The 12007-nt window shown below is 45.5% G+C and overlaps 1 protein-coding gene across 11 annotated transcripts in view; it reads right to left on the bottom strand.

Annotated features, from left to right (window-relative positions):
* Positions 1-12007, bottom strand: part of Cadps (calcium dependent secretion activator) — a 434854-nt gene that overhangs the window by 171187 nt on the left and 251660 nt on the right. For all 11 annotated transcript variants that reach the window (XM_028760516.1, XM_028760517.1, XM_028760521.1 and 8 more), the window contains exons 7-8: positions 7263-7374; positions 2552-2691 (exon numbers count right to left, since the gene is read on the bottom strand). In XM_028760516.1, the coding sequence (XP_028616349.1) occupies positions 2552-2691; positions 7263-7374 (252 nt within the window). The remainder of the gene's footprint in view (positions 1-2551; positions 2692-7262; positions 7375-12007) is intronic.

The raw sequence follows: 12007 nt of genomic DNA, 5'->3' as shown, positions 1-12007 counted from the left end.
TGTGAGCTAAGTATCTCCCCCATCATTCATAGTGTGAAGGTAGCCTACAATATGTTAGCACACTCACCAATGAGTCCACAGAAAAGTTCCTGAATGTAAATCACATAGGGCTCTCTCTACAGAGCACATGAGGAGAATGTGAGAAACTGGGCTTTGTCCAGTACAGAGAACAATACTGTGTTGGGTGTCTGCTTGGGAGTAACTGACAGGGTGTTTGGAGAGGGGTTCGAAGAAGCCTGGCCTGTAGGCTGAGGCACTAACTCTGCCAAGGATGCTATGAAGGTCATGCGAGGATGGTGCTTCAGTTCACTCACTTTCTCTGGTCAGCTTTCTCCACCATTTCTCTTTCCCTCCATTCTTCCTGCTTACTTGTACTCTGCTTTCTGTAATAGATATGTACTGTTTCTGAGTCAATGCTGTTCTAAAGATGGAAGATATTTCCTCAAATACTACAGGAACCTGATGACCGTCAACTCTATTTTTTTCTTGAAACCAGGACTATGTAGCTTGGAGGGAGAAGGGATATTGGAGAAAATATTCTTTATATTTCTGAAAAAATGTATCAAGAGTGTGATGGGGGGCTGGTGAGATGGCTCAGTTAAGAACACTGACTGCTCTTCCAGAGGTCATGAGTTCAAATCCCAGCAACCACATGGTGGCTCACAACCATCCACAATGAGATCTGATGCCCTCTTACAGATTGTTTGAAGACAGTTACAGTGTGCGTACATGTAATAAATAATAAAAAAAAACCTTTAAAAAAAAGTGTGTGATAGGGAGGAGGAAAAACTGACCTCAGAATCATGAATCATGTCCCTGTGTGTGCCTGTGGTATGTTTGTGTTGACACACATGTGTACGCATGTACAGGCACTCCCCTCTCTCTCTCTGTATGTGTGTATATGTGTGTGTGTATGTGTGTTTTCAAGAGGCATCTTCCTCAATCACTCTTCTTATTTTTTTTGAGACAGCTTTTCACATTGAACTTGGAGCTCACCCAAATGATTAAACTAGCTGACCAGTAAGCTTCAGGAGTCCACCTGCCTCTGCTTGCCCAGTATTGGGATTACAGAAGAGTGTTGCTGCATGTAAGAGTTTCTATTGAGCCATAGTCTGCCAAATTATCATTTAAGATGCTTACAACACAAGCAATCAAACTCATGCTTGCATAGTAAGTACTTAATTGATAAATCTATTTCCTTGACAGCTTTTTTTTTTCTGACGTGGTTTGAGCATTCAGCCCAGGTTGACTTTGAACTTGTATTATAGCCATATGATAAGATACTAAGTGAAGTAAGAGAAACCTGGCTGGACTGACTAGTGATGGCTGAGTACAGACTAAGTGTTAAGTAGCTTGTATCCTTCCTCACAAGTGTCTCACACTTCAATCCCTTTGAAGAATAGCCTGGTTTCAACAATATGATGTGTAACTTCTACAAGTCTGAGGCACGGGTGATGTTCAGGAAGTGGTGTCAAACTTGTGAGCAGCCTTTGAAAGGCATCACAGGCAGCCACTGACCACATGATGTGGGCTCTGCTATTCTTCAAGGATGCCCACTTCCTGTCCTGGTTGTTACTTTAGACTTTTTGCAGGCTTCTTTTCAACTGGCCCCAATTGCTGGCTATCACTTGGCAGGGGACCTCTTCCCTAGACTTCCAGGCCATGTATGCAATCTTGAGTTTTCAAGGAAGTGGAGGAAAGCTTCCTAGTCACTTGAAGGTCATGGAGAATGACAGCCAGGCGACACATGACACCTACAGAGCATTTGACAAAGAGCCCAGCTTCTTCTGCTGTCTAGACTCTTCCCTCTTCATAATTACATGCCCTGCTTCTCTGCAAAGGATCACATCTTAAAAGATAATTTAGCAGGCGGTGGCTTCACAGAAAACCAGTCATTAGCAGTCCTTTCGGTTAAAAAAAAATCAATGCTTTGTTCTGTAAAGCGAAACCACATTTTCCTATTCTTTTTGCTCTGCCAGAAGCCACTCAACTGGCCACCCCTGCAAACCTTCACAGAATGAAGGCTGAACATACTCCATTTTGGAGAGTTATTACTTCAGCCAACCTGACATCACTTTTGACCTGATCTAGGCACTTGCTTAAACCTCATGAAAGTGGCTGTCCACACAGGTGAGAGGGGGCACTCCTGGAGGCCTCTGGCAGGAACAAAGATCCCATAAGACCTCTCCAAGCACAAAGCCCATCATGCTGTGTCCAGATTTTAACTGTTTTGGGTGAGTCTGCTTAGAGGGAGTGAGGAATTATTCTCTTGATGGTTTAAATGGAGATGAAGTGACTGTAGCTGAAGAAGCCTATGGGAACTGTCAGCACCATATTCTTTAATCGCTGTTAGCAGGCGCCTCCCAGGGCCTTCCACACAGTTCTCTTTTGGGTTCTGCTTAATTCACTTCTGCACTTCTAGTGATCCAAAACTGAGCCTTGTACATGCCAGGCAAGTGATGTGTCCCAGGGTTATATTCATCTCTTCTGTTCTATTGTTGTCTCTTGAAATGAGTGTACACATATCTCAGATTGGGAAAGAGACACTTACCCAGAGTGCTTCATGTTTTGAGGCTTATCCATTCGGACAGCAAGTTTGATTTTGAGGTCTTGATCGGGGCAGTTTTTGGAGACTGTCATTTTGTGCCACTCAGATTGTTTGGGGCTGTTTGGGGTGGGATGGAGGATAACCTGTAAGGACAAAGCATATGTTTTCGTGAGAAGACAGAGGCAGTTTTTTAGAATTCAGCCGATTGATGTGAAGCCCATGTTCCATTGCTGAGACTCCTCTACGAACTGTGAGTGGTTGAGATCACACAGTCACATCTACAGGACAAAATGCCCTCTGGCTTCCTTCTTTCCCTTACTGGCTAACTTTGTAGGGGCAAACAGAATGACATCATGGTGACATCATGGTCATACTTCGTTTTTTTTCTAAGATTCAGAACTAGTAGGATAACATAAGAGAGAGAACATTGTCCATCTCTTATTAACCGTGTCAGCTACTCGAGAAGAGATGTATGTTTATAATAGACAGCTCTTAACTACCCCTTCTCTTTCTGTTTTCTCCAACTTTCCCATTACAAGAAGGGAAATACCTCAGAGCCTGTGTTGGGGGTTCTGGGGGAGAACAGAATAGTGGGAAATGAGAGACTTAGACAGGGGAGGAGTTTATATCAAGTCCCACATGGGTCAGGGGTCAGTAGCATCTGGACTGGGATTTTTCTCTTCCAGCTCCTCATTGTGCTTTGGATGGACGAAGCTCCAAGCAACCTCTACTCTGGAAAATGCCTCTTGGCAGCAAATCAGACAGGCTTTTCTGTGGCCCCATGCTGCCTTAAATCTCTAGGGTTTGGAGGGTGGGGGCAAGGCTAGGAGGCTACTGAGGGATCCATCATACTCCACTGCTGGAAAGTAATTTTGATCAAATAGCCTGATAACAGAGAGTTTTACGTTATATTTGTTACTTGATCTATGAGGAACCTACAGGTGATTTAAAGATTCTGAGAAGACTTGTGAAGGCAGTGCCAATGTACATAAGGGATAGAGCACCTGGGGTTTGGAATCTGCAGGACCTCCTGGTAGCAGCTCCAGAGGTTGCTCGGTGACTGTGGCACTAGCAGTGGTGTTACTCAGCTGTCTTTCGGGACAGATGCTGTACTGGAGAGTTAGAGGGCCCCATTACCCCATGCCTGACATTCTGACTGACAGCTTGTTCTCTGTCTGTGACATCTGCATGGCTTTGAACTGAAGGCACAATGTTACTAGGGCAGTGCATGGTCCCAGCATTTCCTTGCTATTTTCCAGGACTTGGCTTGCTAATGAAATCTACAAGCTACTTCTGAGAGTGGCATCTAGAGAATTCTTTGAAACATTTTAAAAATTATATTTATTTATTATTTATTTACGTGAGTGTGTGAATATGTGATTGTGTTCTACAATATGTGTAGTGTCTGTTTAGTGTGCGTATGTGTGTTCAGTATGTGTGTATGTGTGTGTAATGTGTGTATGTGTGTGTAATGTGTGTGTGTGTGGTATGTATGTATGAGTATATAGTCTGTATGTGTGTGTATATGTGTGTATATGGTGTCTGTATGTATAGTGTCTGTATGTATAGTGTATGTATATGTGTGTGTGTGGTGTGTATATATATAGTGTATGTATGTGTGTGTATGTATATTTATGTATGTGTGTATAGTGTGTGTAGTATGTGTAATATGTGTGTAGTGTGTGTATGTGCGTATGTATGTGCATACATAGGTCAGAGAAAAAGTGCAGAAGTCAGTTCTCTCCTCCCACTCTATGGGTTCTGAAGATTGATCTCGGGTTGTCAGGCTTGGTGGCAAGTGCCTTTGCCTGCTGAGCCATCCTACTGGTCTTTGCCCCTGGAAGTTTTGCAACTCTAACTCCATCTTTGCCCTTGTTTGGAGACAGAAGGAAGGGAGCTATCCATCCATCTGTGTCCCCAGTCAGACTGGTGGGAGAGAGGATCAGGAGGAGCATGTTGGCAAGCACAAAGGGAGGGCTGGTAAGAACATCATGATCAGGCCATTGGTAAGAAAGGCCTTGGCTTCCTTCTGTTCCTGCTTGCTTAGTAACGTCAGAGCAGGAGCAGCACCCTGTACACAGGGAGCTTGTGAACAGCCCTGGACCACATAGGTCCTGGGTATAGTTTTCACTGGCAATATGGTGTCCATTCAAAATGCAAATGGCCACTTCATCACTGGCCACTCCACAAAGCCTTTTACTGGGTTCCCTTGTATTCGCTCTCTGGTGAAGCCTCTTCAGTGTGGATGGAGAGATGGGGTTCGTCTGTCTCCACCCATAGCTTGCCATGTTCAAGATGGGATAGGGTCCCCCTCCTGTGTGTCAGCACCTTGGGAGAGCCTTTTGGGATGTGTGGGAGCCACAGGGTGACCTGTCATCTCACCTGGGCATCCCAGGCTGCTGACTGAGCATTCTTGTTTTCTTAGCTGAAGCCACATATGCTGTGCTTTGATGTGCGGATGTGAGCTGGCAGCCACAACCCACCCCCACAGGAGGCTGCACATCTACCATCAGGGCTTCTCCTCCTGGTGTGGGTACAGAGGCAGCCTGCTGGGGCTCCCATGCCCTGACTTTTTACTAGGCACATCTCTGGCCTGGGCCTAGCTTCCTCTCCCTACCTGTCTGCATCTCCTGAGAAAGGCATCCCCACTTCACCAAGAATCAACCCCTTGCTGTGTGCTTTCCTCCCAGGACTCAGGCAAAGCACTTCACACACTGTGCTGTAACTCCTGGCTTTTATGCCTGTGCCCTGCAATGTTGCAGGTTAAAGATTTCTGCCTGAGTTTACTTCTGTTTACCCTGTGTAGAACACTAATAATCAAATCTAGCAGACCTGCTGCTCTGTGTGTTCTATTAAGAGAGGGAATATATCATATATACCATGATCTGAGTCTTCTGTCCACTTAGATAGGGTTCATTTAGTTAAAACTGTGAGAAAATGTGTAAATCCCTCCCACACAGGTACACTGGAGGCTGGAGCTAAGAGGGAGGGCAGTCCTGGGTGGTGGCAACCTCTCCCTACCCTCAAGGAATTCTTTCTTCTTCTTCTTCCTCTTCCTCTTCCTCTTCCTCTTCCTCTTCCTCTTCTCCTTCTCCTTCTCCTCCTCCTCCTCCTCCCCCCTCCCCCTCCCCCTCCCCCCTCCCCCTCCTCCTCTCCCCTCCCCCTCCCTCTCCCTCTTCTTTTCCCTCTTCTTCTCCCTCCTCCTCTTCTTCCTCCTCCTCTTCTTCTTCTCCTCCTCCTCCTTCTTTTTTAAAGAGTATATTTAAAAAGATTCGTTCATTTTAAAATTTGATGTACATGAGACATAAACCAGATGAATAAATGAAATCTGGTTGAAGGAATAGAGCTAACCCCAGGACCTGGAGGAAGGTTCTGCTCAGCATGGTAGAAATGGCTCATTAGAGCGTTCTGTATGTTCTACTGAATGGCTGAACTTGAAAAAGATGGTTCTGCCAAGTCCCCCAGTTGCCACCTTCAGAGCTACCTCCTGCAGAGGACACCAGCCCAACAGAACATGGCCAGTCAGCAGAGGCCCAGGCTGGCCTGCCCTAAGGAGTAGAGAGTTCTTGAAGCAGGAAGGAGGAAAAAATTACAGTGTAGGCACCTAGATGCAAGTATCTGCGTGGAAAGCAGCAAGTCCCAGGCCTCCTTCACCTCAGCAGAGCCCTGCTCCATTTATTTCTCCACAGGGGCAATGCAGTGCAAAAATGACTGGTGAACTGTCCACATTCCTTTTCTGGCAAGTTACTTTATCCCTGTGGGCTCTGTGAGTATCTGCCTTGGGGACACTTATGAAATCCCTGAAGGGCTGAGCCTAATAAGATCTTTAGGTCAGCATTCCAGGGGCTGGTAATTGGGATTGCTGGGCTCTCTGTGCCTCAGCAACAGAATGGATGGGGTGGGTATGTTCAGTACTGCATAAGGAGGGAGGGCCCTTCTGGACAGGAGCACCCTATAGCCTGACTCTGTTATCTCTTCCTGATATATATATATATATATATATATATATATATATATATATATATATGAACAAAAAACAAAACAACCTGTTCACAGTCAACTCTCTGTCTACACCCAACTATGTGTGACATCTTAGAGCACAGTGTTGTGGGCATGTTTCTAGGGCAGTAAGGAGGACTTTACTTGGAGCTGTTTAATGGATTAGTCAGTTGGTTCACTGATACCCAGGCTTGTGGGTCGGCCATCCAGAGTACCTACCCAACAGCAGGTCTCGAGCCTGCCATTTACATAATGTTCTTTCTCCATATTGGGGTAATCAGAACACTTCAATTATTTATATTTTGAATGTCCCCATTAAAACATGGATTAATTTCTTTTTGTTCCTCTTTTATCTCATTATGTTGATTTGAACATTGCCAGGAGGGTAGGTAGTTCAATACCAATGAATTTCACATTAAGCTAGTCAGCGGCAATGCACATCTTTACTATAAATAATGCCCCAGTGTGGCTGAGGAGTCTTCCCAGCCTGTCTTCTGTATCACACTTGTTGTCCAGAGTTTATGGAAGACTCTGTGGCTCAGAGAGGCTGAGAGACTGGCTCAAGGTCTTCCAGCTAACAGAGCATAGTCCAGCATATAGCCCCAAATGTCGACCTCTCAGCACTTGCAGGGCTGTTTCGTAATGACTTTGGGGAAGTCACCACAGATACTGTTCTGTGTTCTGTCACGTAGCCCTTGCCATGGGGAGCACTCACCCGCCCGAGTTCCTTGTCTTCCAAGGCCAGGACACCAGTGCTCTCTGTGAATAGCTTTACTTTAACAGCTGGCAGCGCGTGGGTTGTGGAGAAGTCGCCTTGAGTGCCCCATCTGTGGAGAGAATGTTAGAGTCAGTGTAGACCCGCACCCCTCAGCAACGGGTAGCTCTTCCTTGTCTCCCCAGGAAGAGCAAACGCAAGGTTAACCCAAGGCAGCGCAGACTGTCACACCCACTCCCAGTGCCCCCAAAGCTGCCAGAGCAACAGAAAGTGTTGATTAACTTGTGAGATGAAAACGAGGCAGATGCTCTCGAAGCTGCCATGGGCCTTCCCAGAGTGCCTTGCAGTCAGCACTGGAGGAAATCAGAGTTTCCCGCTGCCACTCCCTTCTCAGCAGACAGCAACACACATTCACCAGCCTTTCAACTCGGCCCTGGAATGACTACCTCATGGACAATGGAAGTTTGGGCCGTGACTAGGCTAACTCCTGGCCTTACAGAGAGACTTTGGCAGCCCTGGGTCACAGGTTGGAGCTACTCTCCAGGAAAAGTGGAAAACAGGGCTGAGTGGAGCTCAGCCACCAAGAAGGTCTGCAAGATGGAAGGCCAGAAATATGGGGGTGCTCTTCCCTGGTAGCTAGGTCTCAGTCCCAGAAGAGAATCTGGATTACCCAGAATGTGGGGGGAGCGAAGGGTGTGGCTTGCACTGGGGAGTGGCCTCTCAGTGGTGGTTTTCTTCTCACCTGTCATCATGCTCAGAGACCACACCCCCTGTCTCCATTCTTTATGTAGCTGCAAATACCTTGAGTACCTTGTGGACCTGCCGTCATACGCACTGCCTCACCCTTCAATGCCACTCCAAGGCATAGTCCTGACCCTTCCCTGGGCCGTCCCTCTCATCGGCTCCCTTCATGGGCCTTCTGCTTTTGCTACCTCTGGCCTGCCTGTTGCCTGCCCGGTTTTTCTCTGGTGGCAATGTTACTTTCTTCACGTCTTTTCAGGGATTGGCCAAAATGTCACCTTCAGGAAGAGCATGCCTTCTGTCTCACAGTCTAAGCTGGATCCAGGTATCAACCTGTCTTCAGTACAGCAGGCATTCCCCCCCCCCCCCCAATGATGTGAGGTTAACTGACTCAGCCCTGCTTGCTTGAGACTTGTCTTTCCTTCTTTCAGCTCTGTGAGCATGGGGACTCTGCTGCTCGTTTATATCGCAGCCCTTACAACTTAGCATGGCTCTTCATACATAGGAGGCATGGAATACATATTTTTGAAGGAATAAATAATATCAAATATATGTTCTTTTACAGGGGCCAGGAAATAGTACAGACAACATCTTTCATCTACAGATTGTTTTTGCATTATGTAACCAGTTTCCCATACTGTCAGATACTTGTTAAAATCTTATTTTAATGACTGCAGTGTTACATTGTATAAATACATTGAAGCTTATGTAACTATTAGTCTATTATAGCAACCAAGTTGGATAGAGGGTACTTATAGAATTTGCCTCTGATTATTTCCTAGGGATAAAGCCCTAGATGGGAGATGTTTCTTCCTCAGGAAACACCTCTATCACTTAAGTATGGTGGTGAACATACTCAAGGTTTGTGATACCTACTCCTCAGGCATTTCATTTGAAGACAGCAACTATTCTACATCTGGAGTTGAGTGTAAACCAAGGGCGTCGTTCTTACTTTACACAGGACATTGCTTATATGATCTATTTGGTCATTATTGTCTTATAAATATTCTTTAAAAAGATTTATATATTTTTTAATGTGTATGAGTAATTTGTCTGCATGTAAGCAAGTGTACCACAGAGGTGCTGTCTAGCAGAGACTGACTCTGAGCTGACCACTGCTGCTACCCAAGGATGCCCTGCCTAAAGGCCTGCCCCCTCCTCCTCTTGTCCCCATCCCCTCCTCCTCTTCTTGGTTTTTTCTGGACTGGGGATTGAACTAGGGTCTCACACATGCTGAGTGAATATTCTACTACTGAACTAGATACCAAGTTGTCTCTTTACTTTTAATTTTGACACAGATTTCCCACTAATTTTCTCTGTCTGACAATGAATTCATTTGTGGCCAAAGCGGCCTTTGGCCTGGAGAAGCTTTTCCTGCTTTAGCCTTACCAAGAGCTGGATATCAGGCCTGTACCAACTGCCCAGCTGGCCCTGCGTGGGCCTTAGGGATATCCTGGGCTGTTTAGTAGAAAGCAACTTGGTTTGCCTAGACTCTTGAAAGATCCCCAAGGGTGTCTTGGTCATTGGTCTGTAAAATGACTCCAACTGAGGGGCAGTATGGATTTCGAGATCCAGAAGCTGAATAACTGGATGGAATTCAAGCCATTAGAGTCGACTGCTTTCCTACTGGGAATTTTGGCTCACACCAAGTAGTCAGGTCACAGATGAACCCCAATTTATCTCTCAGACTTTAAAAATAGTAACCTGGTTCAGCGAAGCAGGCAAAATAAGAGATTCTATTCTAATCAAGACAAGCTACATGATCTTCACGGAGAAGTCACTCTCCCTTCCCCTCCCTCCCTCCCTTCTTCCCTCTGTCTCTGTCTGTCTCTGTCTCTGTCTCTCTGTCTCTCTGTCTCTCTCTCTCTCTCACACACACACACACACACACACACACACAGAGAGAGACAGAGACAGAGAGAGACATACACAGACAGAGACATATACACACATGAACACATAGGCACACACATAGACACATACACACACAGACACGCAGACATGCATAGGCACACATTCATACCAACTCACAGACACACATACATAAATGTATTTAAAATGGTGTGAAAACATCAGGGATTTTTCTTTTCCTCAGTACTTCCTCTGCTCCATTCCCTTTGGGGACTTCATTACATAAGTACCTTCAGGGACAAAATCACCACGACCTGCAAGATAATATACAAACATAACTCATAACGCTTCTAAATAGATATTGTGCCTAGCATGGAGCAGCCTCAGTACCAATTATGACAAAGGAGCCAGTTCTCACCCGAGCTGAAGAAAGACAAAGAGTAGACATTTTCATACTCCTGCCCCTGCAGGACAGAGGTGCAGGAAGGGTCTGAGAATTAAGCCTTCTTGACAGGAGAGAGCTGGCAGTAGCCTTCGCTGACTAACGTAACTGACCTTCACTGAGCTGTAGCTTTGGATTTATTGTGCATGTTTAATGTACTTCTCGACAACGCTACATTTGACACATGTATAAATTAGCTGGTGGGGATGCAGCATGAACTTTTGTGTTTTGATGGACCAGGCATCAATAAATGAATCTATTCCTCTTTGTTGTGTTTTCTCTGCCCTTTTCTCCTGCTGTGCAATTGACTGTGGCTGCTAAGATGAAAACCTCCTTCTAAAAGCTTCCCAGAATGGAAACACCACTGCAGTATTATTTGGAAAGACCAGAGGCTCATAATATTTACCAAGCCAAGGTTGGGAAGGTTAACCAATTGACTTCCATCTGCACACAAGGTAGATAAATTCCAATGAGTAAGGTGTCCTTTCTCTGTGATTCTATCACCAATGACACTATTAGTCACCTGTTCAGTTAGCTTCCAAGAAAAAAAAAAAGATAAACAAAGCCACCAATTATAAAGGACTTATGTTTGCCAAAACCTTCTGCTTAGTACTTTGTATGGATCAGCTCATGTAAGCCTCCTGACAGCTCACCCCAGTTGTATCATGATTTTATAGATGGAGAAAGTTACACTTGAGGAGGTTATGTAACTGGGCCGGGATCTCAGGCCACTTCCAATAGGTGATTTAAACTCTTGCGTTTTTGATCTCAAATTCAAAATATTGAACCCAGAGGCCTCTATCTCTCAGGCACTCCTATTGCAGTAATGTCCCATGTTCTGACAGGTACTTCTGTGTAACTGTCTTTCTCTCCACACTGCAGTGTTAGGGGGCAAATGACATTTCCAGTGGATCCAGCTGCCTGCACCAAGAACAGTACTAAGTCAACTATGACAAATAAATCCTTGATTATTAACTAGAAAGGGAGGGGCAGTGGGCTTGGAACCATCATGTTGTAGTTTCGGGGACTGTGGCGATGAGACAGGAGATAACCTGTAGTAACCTCCTTCACCTGGCTCTTCATCTCCTGTAGGAGATGACAGTGTTTTGGAGCCAGTGACTCTGCCTGTGTAGTAACCTCCTTCACCTGGCTCTTCATCTCCTGTAGGAGATGACAGTGTTTTGGAGCCAGTGACTCTGCCTGTGATGTCAGGGAGCATGCAGAGCAGAGCCTGTGACAGCTCTCTGGGGAGCCAGGCATGGATGCTTGTAGGTCAAACAATGGTTGGCTCACAAAGCTAAGGGCTGGAAGGGACGTGGATGCCAGAAACAACAAGGTTAGAAAGTGCCACCAGCACATAATAAAGACTATAGAAAAGTCATCAATTGTAGTTGTACCTCCAAATATGTATGCATGCGTGATGGGACACCTATTTAAGTCCTTTTGTAAGGAAGTGCAAGAGTCTAACTTGGAGGACAACCAAGTTGAGTAATTCCTAAGCTCCACAGCTTAGAGTTGGTGCCTGATTAACCCTTCTTCTGGAAGTGATTTCTAAGTATCCACTGCAGTCAAATCACCACATCAGGGGCTGCTATGTCCAACACTAGTAGGCTATTTCCCTAGGGTGCCACACTCTTCTTGAGGAGAGCCCGGATGCAGATGTGATTAAGATTCCATTTTATCACAGACAGAAGGGTATCAGCATCGGCAA

Source organism: Grammomys surdaster, unplaced genomic scaffold (assembly GCF_004785775.1).
Source record: "Grammomys surdaster isolate TR1022 unplaced genomic scaffold, NIH_TR_1.0 126546, whole genome shotgun sequence".
NCBI classification, from domain to species: Eukaryota; Metazoa; Chordata; class Mammalia; order Rodentia; family Muridae; genus Grammomys; species Grammomys surdaster.
Note: the sequence above shows the minus strand (reverse complement) of the source record. Positions and strands in the feature narration are given on the sequence as shown.